Genomic DNA, 13,092 nt, shown 5'->3' on the forward strand with positions numbered 1-13,092 from the left:
GGCATCAAATTTCTGGGTATAAGTAGCTAGCTAAAACATAGCCAGTTAAAAGTGATATTTGATATATAATTCGCTATGAAGAACCACATAAAGATAAGACTGTATTGTATGTGGCCATATTTATACAGTTATCATAACTGATTAAGTGCTAAGTATAGGCTAAGTGCCAACTCAGTCCCCAGAATGCCCTCAAAATAGGCAATTTTGGCTTAAGCACTAAAGGGGCATTTTAAGCAGCACTGTCCAACTAAGTTCCATTGACAATGCCCAGTTAGCCCCAGACAGATGATTTAAAAGTTCAGGAGCCTCTCTTGGCCTTTTAATTCTTCTTGTATTGACCCCATAGGTGTCTATTTGCCCTCTTGAACCAAGCACCCTGTTATCAAATTATCCTGTTAAAGTTCATTGTCTACGTAGAATTATTCCATCCATCCCAGGAACATCAATGCCTATTTCTTTTACAGTTAAATTAAATGCGCCCATGGATGTTGAGAGAAGAAATAGCCATGACAAAAGGACCTCTGCACTTAATTACCACAAAATTGTGGAGAAAAAAAAAGAGACCTCAGAAATGTGTTTACCCCTTATTTTTAGTACAAAATTCCCTGCATGGGGGTATCAGCAGCAGAAGATATTGGCAATTCATTGGTTGTGGAACCGTGTCTATTTTGGTCTCCTCCTAACTTTCTCTAGAGCTGGGGTAGGCAGTTCCAGTCCTCAAGAGCCACAGGCAGGTCAGGTTTTCAGGATATCCACAATGAATATGTATGAGATGGATATGCATGCACTGCCTCCTTGAAATGCAAATCTATCTCATGCATATTTATTATAGATATCCTGAAAATGAATATGTATGAGATGCCTTTGCATGCAATGCCTCCTTGAGATGCAAATCTATCTCATGCATATTTATTGTAGATAGCCTGAAAACCTGACCTGCCTGTGGCTTTCGATGCCTGTGGCAACTATCTGAAGATAAGTACCTTACTGTACAGTAATGAATGAACTTGTAATGATTGTTATAGTGAAGGATTGTAATGCTAAAAGGTTTTTTGTGGAGTTTTGGTTTGGTTGTTTTGTTGTTTTTTTTGCAAACCCCCCATGCTGGACATTTTGTACTGAACATAAAGGGTGAAAACATTTCTGAAATCTCTTTTTTCTCCATGATTTTGTGGTAATTAAGTGCAGAGGTCCTTTTGTCATAGCTGCCTTGTACTACTATATTGATAGTTGATGTTTGGTATATTTATAGCAGCAGTTCATTCAGTAGAGAGAAGAAGAAAGCAATCCTGACTGTTATAAGCCCACCATCAATCTTATGATACTTATAACTTTTTTTTTCCCTATGGCAGACAGAACACATACCATTTTAATGAATTCATGTGTCTTTGGCTTGTTATAAACATAAATCACACAGGAACACTTGCAACAGACACTGAACCTGAACTCACTCATCAGGTGAGCAACAAGAATATTAACCACTTATAACTACTGTATGCATATTGGGTTTTATACAGTAGAATGAAGTTACTGTGGTTTCAAGCCTGTTGGGATTATTAAAAACAAGGGTTGGGGTGGAGGTGTAAAATGGGAAAAGAAACTCTTGGTAATGGCAGTAGCAGCAGTACAGGGTGAAATTGCAGCACACTGGAAGCACAGGAATGGACCCACACTTCAAAATTGGAAAGAGAATTTAAATGCCCTAGTTGCACTACAAAGATATACTGATGCGCACAAAGGAAAATGGAAGAAAAAGGAGAAAGATGGAAATATTTAGATAAAATATTTGGGTGGTGGAGGGGGAATATGAAAGGATAGAAGCAGGGGTGTAACGAGGGTGAGAGGTGCCCCTCCCCCAACCTCTTCTCCACCTCCCCCCACCTCCACACGCTCCTTTCCCGCCCCCTCTTGCTGTGCATGTGCACAAGCAGCAACCCCAAAGCTGCTGTCGCGCCAGCGTCAGCTCTTCCTCTGATGTCACTTCCTAGGTGCGGATCCATGAAGTGATATCAGAGGAAGAGCCGACGCTGGCAAGATAGCTGGGGGGGTTGGGGAAGGAGCGGGGGAGCGGAGAGAAGGACGGGTGCCTTCGCCCTCACCAAGATAGCGCCTGGGACAGACCGCCCCTGCCCTCCCTTACTACGCCACTGGATAGAAAAATGGTGGACAGAGGAAGGAAGGAAGAGAAAGGGGGATGAGAGAAAATAGTCATAGGGCTTTGAATAGATACACTGAAGAAACAACAGCGGGTCTTTGTTGGATTGGAATAGACAGCCATGAGGTGTAAGTATGGTGAGAAAGGGAATGAGGAATCTTGAGGAATGACAGCTGGTTTTGGATATAGTTACAGTTTTAGTTTTGTTCAAGAAGAATTGTTGGACACTTGAATTATAAAAAATATTTCTTCAAAGCAAATTAATTATATTCTGTGCAAAATAGCATAAAAAAATATTTTTTTAACATGAATGTCTATTCTAAAATCTGACTGAATTTTGGGTTAAGTTTTGGTTACAGCACCAAAACCAGCTCAAAATCCCTTTTCTGCCTGCTTTTGGCTGTTTTCAGTTTTGGTGTCAAATTATAGAATTGCCTTTTTTGTATGTGGTTTGCAAAGTTTCCAAGTTTCCAAGTTTATTAGTTTTTAATATCCCGATCATAAAACAAATATCTGACCGGTTAACAGTAGAATTTAAAAAAGAAGAAACTAGAAAGAGATAATAGTAAGTGCACGAAAGTGAATAAATTAAATGTAAATGACATACACAGACAAACTGGAAAGTGAGGATAAAATGGGGGGGATGGGAAAAGTTACATAATTTAGAAGAAATGAGATAGAGGGGAAGGGATGGAACGAGAAGGGTAGGGGTGCATGGTTGATGAGAATAAGGCTAAGAATGATGTAAAAAAAAAAAATAATGGTTAAATTATGACTTATCATAGGCATCTTGAAATAGGAAAGTTTTAAGCTCAGTCTTGAATTTGAGTAATTGAAGTTCGTCGCGAAGGAACTGAGGAAGGGAATTCCATAATGTGGGAGCTGTTATTGCAAAGTTGGTTTTACGAGTATAATAGGATTCTTTTAAAGATGGAATAAAAAGGAGTTTTTGGTCGGTTGATCTTAGAGAACGGGGGGAACTTTGAGGAATTAGTAGTTTGTCAAGAAATAAAGGCTTATGAGAGAGTCTGATTTTGAAGGAGAGCAGGATAATTTTATAGATAATGCGATGGGTGATAGGGAGCCAATGAGCTTCTTTGAGAAGAGGGGTGACGTGTTCAAATTTTCCTTTTTTGTAAACAAGTTTTATTGCTGTATTTTGTATAAGTTGTAGTCGGCGAAGATCTTTTTGGGGTAATCCTTTAAAGAGAGAGTTACAGTAGTCTAAGTGGGAAATGACTAGGGAGTGAATAAGAATGTTAATTGAATCGGTATCTAAAATAGAACTGAGTGAACGAAAAAGTTGTGCGTGCAACGAGCCTTTCAAAAATTGCACTGAAGATTGTGAACATCCCAGCTTGGATATGTCATTCCCAACCTAAATGACCAGTGCAAAATTGGGTTTTAAATTTACAATTTCATAACATCTGTCTCACTACCGTATTGCTGCAGTGCATGTTTAGCTTTTTCTTTACATATAATTTAAAAACAATGAAACAAGATCCCTTTTGGAATTCAGACATTTACAGAATATATTGTTTTTTTGGCTAGATGCTGCTTAAAAAGCATGATGATCATCATTTATACTTAAAAAGGGTCTGTGCTTTGTCTGATGTTGGCGTCTAAATGCTTGTTGTGCTGATGTTGGCGTCTAAATGCTTATTCCCAAGTATAAAGTGAGTTTTAGCCAGAAAGAGGTGTGATATCCTGAAATTTTTTTTTTTTTTAGAGGTTACACTTACAGTACAGATTTCTGGTGCTATATGTGAAATCTACTAACATCTTCAGGATCACAACATCCTTTAGCGTTCTTAGCTGATCAGAAAAGTATGAACCGCTGCCAAGTTATCCATTTCCAGAAAATAAATTTTAGCTCAGTCATAGATGGTTTATGCCAGTGGTCTGAAACTCAAACCCTTTGCAGGGCCTAGGAAAAAAATAGTTAATGTCTTATTAAAGAAATGACAATTTTGCATAAGGTAAAACTCTTTATAGTTTATAAATCTTTCTGTTGGCTAAGTTTTAATAATAATATTGTAATTTATAGCTAAAGAGATATATGATCAAGAAACAGTTTTATTTTACTTTTGTGACTATGATAAACATACTGAGGGCTTCAAAATAGTACCTGGTGGGCCGCATGTGGCTCCCGGGCTGCGAGTTTGAGACCACTGGTTTATGCCCAGAGCCAGCTCAAGAGGTTGTGGCACCCTGGAACAATTTTTGGTTTTGCGCCTCCCCCCACCTGCCCCATATAACCCCTATCTGCATATCTCTTCCCTTGTAGTCCATCATCTCTCCTTCCCCGCTGTCTGATGTGCCCCTCTCTCCCTATCCCCCTCAGTCTGACATGACCTCTTCTCTTCACCCCTAGCCACTTTCTCTACCTCCTATAGTCTGACATTCGCCTCCCCGTGTTCCATCACCCAAGGGCTGGCATCTCTGCTGTCCCCCTCCCATATACAGGCAGCACCTTTTCCTCGGCCTCCCTCAGCAAACCTGGACCAGAAAACCCATTCTTCACCAGCAGCAGGAGTGGTAACACACTGCCCAAGTCAAGTCTATGCTTTCCCTCTGCAATGTTCCATCCCTCTGATGTAACTTCCAGTTTATGCGAGAGTACTGCAGAGAGAAGGAGCCGGCTCACCTTAGGCAACATGTTATTACTGCTGCTGCTAGTGAAAAATAGGTTTGCTATTCCGTTGATGCTGAGAGAAGCCTAGAAAGAGGCACGGGACTCAAGGCAGGAGGAGGGGAAGAGGTTCTGGATCTATAGCAGGAGGAGAGGGGAACGAACCGCTGGACCCTGACATTTGACACCCTTTTTCATTGGCGCTCTAGATCAGAACCTCACCTGGTCCATAGGTTAACCTGGCCCTATTTATGATTTATCAAATTTTACTGCCATTTAATGGATTCACAGCAAGGTGTTTTACAATTCAATTAAAATGGCAGAGACAAATCATGCAAATTAGTGCAGAAGTACTAGAGTGCATAGGAACTCCAAATTCACATTAAAAGGTTTAAAAGGACAGTAAGAGGATAAAAACAAGAACATAAAAAGTCCAACAGATTTCTGCCCACTCCATCCAGATGCATTGTAGGATCTATAGCACTGATTTCATTGGGTAGAATCAAGGCCTACAAGTACCACCATGCAATGAGATGAAAAGAACCAGGAAGAGCCAAAAGTCTTCTTCAGGGATCTATACAACTTGGCAGCTCTGTTAGATGGGTCTCAAAGTCCCTCCTTTAGGGCCGCAATCCAGTCGGGTTTTCAGGATTTCCCCAATGAATATGTATGAGATCTATGTGCATGCACTGCTTTCAATACATATTCATTGGGGAAATCCTGAAAACCCAACTGGATTGCGGACCTCAAGGAGGGACTTTGACACCCATCTAACAGAGCTGCCAAGTTGTATAGATCCCTGGCCCTGGAAACAACAATCAAATGAAGTTTCTACTGGAAAATTCATAATCAGTCTTCACAAGCAATTAATGCTTTTTAGTTTAGCATCATGGCTACGAGTATTACCAATTAATGTACAGTAAAAAAAAAAAGAGTTAGCTAGGCTGAGCTCATCAGTAACTGTTTTTGAAATGTCAGTGTCATAAACACAGTACAGTTTTATAGCAGTCAACTGAAATTATAGAAAAATCCATTACTTTAATTTTCAAGACTGTGTATTCCTTATTCTAATATGGTGACATGTTGAAAAGGTTTTTGAGGTATAAGAAACTTATATACACTATGAGTTAGATTCAGTAAATAGTGCTGTGATCCAGCCTGGTTAGTCTGGTCACTCCGGTCCACTTTGGCCACTGGTCTTGCTGCTCCAGTCACTTGTCTCAAGTCACTTGGCCTCTCTGGTTACTTCTGGAGTCTCCAATCACTGTGATTACCTCTAGTCCACTCTGATCACCTTTGATTACTGTGGTAACCTCTGGTCTATTTTTCCAGGCTCACCAAAGGTTAGTTCTGGTTAGTTACCAGATTTTCAAAAGTAGAAACCTGGACACATGGCCCGACCCCATTATACCTCTAGCCTTACCACCACAAAACCTCATCTTTCTTCTCTGACCCCAAGGCCATATCTGGAGGACCTACAAGCATGCACTGATGAATGTGACATTATCCACACATGCTCGGAGGTCCTCCAGAAGTGCCTAGAGATCAGGGATTTCCAAAACCCAGACAAATTACCAGGTTTTGGAAAGTCCATTCAGGCACCCTGATAGTTCTCTAAAAAGAGAACATGTCCGGCTTTTCCCAGATGTCTGGGAACTCTAGCCATGAGGCCAACATTCCTCCCCTAAAAGATAAACTGAAGGAGCCAGATCTCTAAGAAAATATCCAGAAATCAGTCTTAAAGGACAGGGCTAAAATCAGCCAAAGGTCCTTCCTCAGTGGCCTCTTTACTTTCAAGGTGAGAAAATTGCTACTAAACAAAATGTACTCTCTTGATCTTTCATATCAGTTCCCAAGTTTACTTCATAACTGTTTAGCTCATAGGGTCCCCAAAGTTTCCAGAACAGCACAAAAGAGAGCTTTTGAAACAGCAGTGCAATTTTTCACAATCTGCATGCGTTTTAACAACTTTGAACAGTTTAGTGTCATCTGCAAATTTAATCACTTCATTCGTCATTCCAATAAGTTAAATAGCACCGGTCCCAGTATAGATTCCTGCTGCACTCCACTGTTTACTCTCCTCCATTGAGAAAAATGACCATTTAACCCTAGACAAATATGACCTTCATTTGGCCTTGCATTTTTTCCTTTTCTCTGTTTTTTCTTCCAGCTCAACTGAAACTTGTCTCTTACTATTCTGGCTGGCTATTGTAGATGTCTTTGAGCAAGAAGGCCACACTTATCATGAACTCTACATCCAACCACCAGGTATCATTGATAACCATGATGTCCTCCACCTCTCTCCCCCTAAAGTCTTATACATCTCCATCCCCGGCTGACTCAGAGTACCAAAACCTGATCTGGACATCAAACTGAAGATCTTCTGCATGGCAAAGTGCAGTACTGCCACTAAGTCTATGGATCAGCTAAGAATATGACTGTCTAATATGTATTCCCTGAAGTGCAGCAGTCAATAAAAGGCACTTTTCCTTCTTCTACCAGAAGATACTGATCAATCAGTGAACAATTCATGTCATCATCTCTGATAAATATGGACATTCTACTATGTACAAATAGCTCTGAAATGATAAATGTTTTGGGGAGGTATAAGAATGATGATTGTTTGCTGTGTCATGAAATCATGCCATTCAAAAGGACAGTATCTTTTCTGTAGAAGATAATCTGATCAACCAGAGATCAGGGACATTGAGCGATTTTTTTATTGTATGACCAAATCCAATCAGGATGGAATAAAACATCTCATTTGGCTTTATTGTTCAATTTTCCTTGTGGGAAAAAAAGAAGCTTGGCAAATTCTGATCCTTGAAAACCCAAATTCCTGTCATTGTTTGCAAGGAAATGATAAAAAGCATAATTAAGCAATGACCCTTGTGTGAAATGTGAGTTCTTTACAGTATACAATGTCCTTCCTACTAGCCATATGTGTTTCATAATGTTTACAGAATCTTCATTAACTAGAAGACTTTTGAGATAACAAAAGGCCCGTGCACGGCAACAATGGCCGAGATAAGGAGAAGTGTCCAACCAACTGGCCCTGACAACTGACAGGAGGCTGGGACTTGAAACAGAGGGTGAAAGAACGAAGATAGTTACCATAACTGATTCTCTTTTCCTCATTTAAAATTTCTTTTTAATCTCTTTTCAGCAGAGCAGTAATTCTACTTACCTCCCTTACTTTAATCAAACGCAAAAAATGAACTGTATAACTTTATTTGCTGCCTTAACTGCTTTAAACTTCAGCCCTTTTTTCACAAGAGGGAAACCACTGGAAAACTGGAGGACTTTATCTATCACAGACAAATCACAGAAGTTCACTGGATATGAAGGGCGCTCCGAAGAGCAAATTCAATTTGACTTTAATTCTTTTGTAGAGACTATGAAAGGTGATTTCTTACGAAGCCTGAATTTATCTGGAGTCCCTTCTCCTGAGAAGACCAAACTAAACCCCCCACAATTCATGATTGATTTGTATAACAGATATGCCACAGACAAATCCTCCAGCCCAGCCTCAAACATTGTCCGCAGCTTCAGCACTAAAGGTAAGAGCTTTTCCTCATAGTTAATACAGATTGCAAAATGTCCAAATCGTGCGTATGTTTGTTGATGTTCTGTTTTTATGTTCCCACTGATTTGAAATTTTATTCCCTGAGATGGATGCCTGATTATATATACATGTATATCATAATTTGTTTTTGTGATTGCCCAGGAGAGGTTGCACTTAGAATGACAACAGTTATATGTTATTCTAAATCAAGATCCACATTATGCTTTGATGTGCAATCCTGCCTATTGGGAATGTGCACAGAGAATGTTTTCAGGTCACTTTTAGATGTCTTTCTCAAATTTATGGGCATTTTTCAATGTTTCATAGCAATGCCTAACCTTGTGTTAGAACATTACAATTCATATTAATCCATAGGGAAATGTATGTTACATTGATTGTGTACTAAGGGACCTTTTTACTAGAGCTTAGCGTATGCTAAAGCTTAGCTATCTGACATTAGCATGCACTAAATGTTATACATCCTTTTTTATATCTATAGGCCATGTGGCACTTGTTAATGTACTAATGTCTATTATGTGTTAAGCTTTAGATAAAGGGCCCCTAAATTTTTAAGGTATCTAATCAACTGATTGTATGCTAATGAATAAACATTCCTACTGCCTGTAAGGGAGATATTTTCTGATGAAATGTATCATAGTGTAAACATAATATGCTTCAAACAGCTGATGTTATGCAACCTAGCAAAGTTCTTCTGGAAATTTACAAGGTTAAATATTACAGAAGGTTCATTAGTTGACGATTTTCTTTTATAATAACCAGCTCTGCTGTTCATTCTCTTCTTACCAAGGTATTTCGTAAAAAGAACATAACACGCTAGGGTGGTTTGTCTTGGTTTTGACTGTATTTAGTAACCCCTGGATTATACAGGTATATAGGGCACTTAGATTTGTACAGCAAAATTTGGGTGCACTCCTGAGATGCCATGTGCAAATTAATTAGCTAACGAGCCAATTAGCATCAATAATTGGATGCTAACAATCAATTATTGATGTTAATTGGCATCCATTAAACTTTGCACACACATCTGGCTGTGCGCTATTCTAAGGCATGGCTCTTAACTCTAATAGCTGCCCTGGATCATTAGCGTGGCATGTTGCTACTCCTTGGGTTTTGGACAGGTACTAGGGACCTGGACTGGCCACTGTGAGAACGGGCTACTGGGCTTGATGGAACATGGGTCTGACCCAGTAAGGCTATTCTTATGCTTTGTTCTTAGCATGTAACTAAAAAGGGGGCGTGACCATGGGAGGGATATTAACTTATCAGAGGCATTCTAAAAAGTTACACACATTCTTTACAGAATACTGCCTCTGTATCCCTATCCTGGGCATCAGCATTTACACTAGATTTCAGCAGGCATAAGTCTGGTGCCAAAAGTTAGGCACAGGAATCGACCTTTATAGAATCCTGCTTAAAGCCAACTTTTCACACTGCCAGTTTTTGAGTGCCATTTATAGAATTCATCTGCCTTTCAGCGCTATATAAGTGATAAGTAGTAATAGCAGTATGTGTCTGCAATGTAAATGTGTGCTGTAATTTATTGAATATTTTTGGACATCCTACATAGGGCTGATATGCTATCCTGTGGAAGTTTCCACAGGAATAGCCCAATATTACATGCTATTTTTCTCAAAGCGGTAATCTAATTGCATAATATGCATTGTTTTTTCATATAAATTCCCCTCAACTATAATTCAGCTACGTTTCATGAGAAATCACCTATTTTTGCAATTTTTTTTGCATGAAATTTAACGAGCTGAATTACTAATGAGCTGATTTTGCATAAGTACTGCAAATGAGTTTGCATGCAAAAAAACCCCTCATGTTAAAACTTCAGATAATGTATGCTAAAATGTGCAAATGTGCAAATGTAGTCTATCAGTCATTTTTACTTATGTTATCCCACCTCTGAACCCATTTGCACAGTGCTGCGTATGCCTTCCTGCACTATAGAAATGATAGAGACTGTAGTAGTAATAACTTGTCTCCATAGAGTTGAAGAAAATCACAGTCCATTAGACAATACAGTAAAATCTTTTTTAAAACATCCAATAGATTTATTCTGGTTGCACTACACTAAATTAATGCAAAAATGGCTAGCATGACTATGAAACAAAACAGCTCACAAGTAACATCTGTAACTAGAAACAAAAAATGTTCTTTTTCTTTTTGTTCTTTCTCTCCTTTCATGTTACAGAGATAATTTCAGTGATTCCTCCCGAAGAAACTGCTGTTGAGAAGTATATTTTACTCTTCAATGTTTCTATTCCAAGATACGAAGTGACCACCAGGGCTGAACTGAGGCTCCACGTCTCCTGTCACAGTGATGCTGGTAGAGTTTCAAGACCAAAAAGTAAGATAGCCATTTATGATGTCATTAATGAAGAATTCTGGAACACTCAGAAAAGACCCAGGCCTTTCCTTGCTTCTGCTGAAATCAAGAGAAATGGTTGGGAGATGTTTGAAGTAACTGGTGCAATCAAGCGCTGGGCTAGATTCAGCAATGGAAAAACTAAGAATAAACTGGAAGTGATTATTGAAAGAAACATACCAGATCATTTTGGCCATTCAAAGTTGAATATGTGTGTTACTCCTGAAACCAAAAATCTGCCACTCTTAATAGTGTTTTCTGATGATAGGAGTAAAGGGATGAAAGAAAGTAGAGTTGAACTTAGGGAGATGATTGTTCATGAGCAGGAAATTGTGCTAAATAACTTGGCTAAAAATAGCACCGCTAATGAGATGGAAGATGAGAGAGTCATTGAAGAGAAGTTCTCTAGTTCTGGCATCCATAAATCTTCATCCAGAAGCAAAAGGAGTGTTGCAACCAACCACTGCCAGAAAACATCTCTTCGAGTCAGTTTTAAGGATATTGGATGGGATTCATGGATCATCGCACCACTGGATTACGATGCATTTGAATGTAAAGGAGTTTGCTTTTTCCCGCTAACAGACTATGTCACCCCAACGAAACATGCTATTGTCCAGACCCTCATGCACCTCAAAAATCCCAAGAAAGCTGCCAAAGCCTGCTGCGTTCCAACCAAACTTGATTCCATATCCATTCTGTACAAAGATGACGCTGGGATACCCACTTTAAAGTACCATTATGAAGGGATGAAAGTAGCCGAATGTGGATGCAGGTAGTGTGATAAGTCAGGATGAAACAGTGCGAGACTGGAATAAAGCAATTCATGTCATTTTGGTCCATCTGTACAGTATATTACTGATGTAAATGAACCACAAATCTGTGATGGCTAACATAGAGGCTCTTGAAACGAATGGCACAAAGCATTTTATGTTCAGTGTTTGACTGGTATACCATAAAATGGTACAAACAAGCATCCTGTTCTTTCCACAGTGAAGGTTGTGTCAATGATCCCCATGATGATGAACAAAATGGAATGATTAATCCCATTTGTGGGATGTACCTAGATAATGTATGGGTAACTAAGACTTATAACTAGTTGATATCAACATATTAAAGAGCCATGAAGAGCAAGTTAAAATTTGTAAATGTTTGTACAGTGGAAGAATGTTTCTTACATGCTTAATGGGAACTTGTTTAATATTAAAAGCCAAGGCCATACGTTGGTATGCCTTAGCTTTGACATCTTATTTATTACAGAGTAAGCAAATTAAAATGCCCTTCTTCTGAAATCTACATTATTATGGAATTAAATTCTATATGCTATGGAATAGTGTTTTTCAAACTGGTCCCAGACTATCCCTTACCCAAGCTAGTTTTAGAATACCCACAATACATATGCATTAGTGAATTTTGAATTCACCGTTTCTGTTGCATGCAGATCTGTCTCGTCAATATTCATTGCAGATATCCTGAAAATCAGACTGGTGCACCCCCCTTATTTGGCAGTTTGACTTCCTCATGGTAAGACCATGAGACTACAGCTAGCAGTTGTCCAGGACCATTCTGAACCAAGGTGGCAACCAGACGGTAGCATTCAGGAATTGCTTCTGCCCACTATTTGACACCAGAAAAATTTCAGCAGGAGTCTGGTTGGAATGGAGAGGGAATTTTATGCTTTGTGTCAGGGTTGGGGTGCAGGTGTGGGTGGGAGGGTTATGCTGTGTATCAGGGGATTGGGGGATGAGAGGGTTATGCTGTGTATCAGGAAGATTCAGAGGGGCGAAGGTTGGTTACTTTACCTCACTAGTTGTCTTTATTAAGATGTGAAGGGACATCTAAGTCCGACTTTGGACATTTTCCGCAAGACATTCAAAGGTTGGGGTGGGGAAACATCCATTTTTGAAACCGTTAGATGTCCAGATTTTTATTTTGAAAATGACCTGTATAGACATCTTGGTTCTTAGGATATCTATCTTTTTTGGCCATTTTCAAATACAAAAATGTCCATGTTTAAAACATATAAATCAAGCCCATTTGGACTTGGGATGAATCAGCATCTTAATGGACTGTCCATGCAGACATCCCAAAAGGGCAATGAGGCACCTTAGGGGACACTGCTGTAAACTTCACATAAAGGGTTCCAGGTACATATTTCACCAGAACCCCTTTTTAGTGTATGGTAAGCCCTCCAAAATGCTCCCAAAACCTACTATACCCACCTTTCTACCATCCCAATAGCCCTTATGACTGCAAGTGTCAGCTGTATGGCAGTACAGTAGGTTATGGGGTTTAGTGGGCTCACACTTTCCACTATAAATGTAGTGGATAGAGTGGCTTTTAAATCTGGG

At 39.4% G+C, this 13,092-nt stretch overlaps 1 protein-coding gene across 1 annotated transcript; it reads left to right on the forward strand.

Moving 5' to 3' along the window:
* Window positions 1–1,968: 1,968 nt before the first annotated feature.
* On the forward strand, window positions 1,969–11,520 carry GDF2 (growth differentiation factor 2; the record flags this gene model as incomplete). Its single annotated transcript, XM_033940802.1, has 3 exons — window positions 1,969–2,003; window positions 8,064–8,347; window positions 10,571–11,520. Coding segments are annotated over 3 exons (1,269 nt in total), but the record flags the coding sequence as incomplete, so codon positions are not given.
* Window positions 11,521–13,092: the final 1,572 nt, after the last annotated feature.

The sequence above is a fragment of the Geotrypetes seraphini genome, chromosome 4, assembly GCF_902459505.1.
Source record: "Geotrypetes seraphini chromosome 4, aGeoSer1.1, whole genome shotgun sequence".
NCBI classification, from domain to species: Eukaryota; Metazoa; Chordata; class Amphibia; order Gymnophiona; family Dermophiidae; genus Geotrypetes; species Geotrypetes seraphini.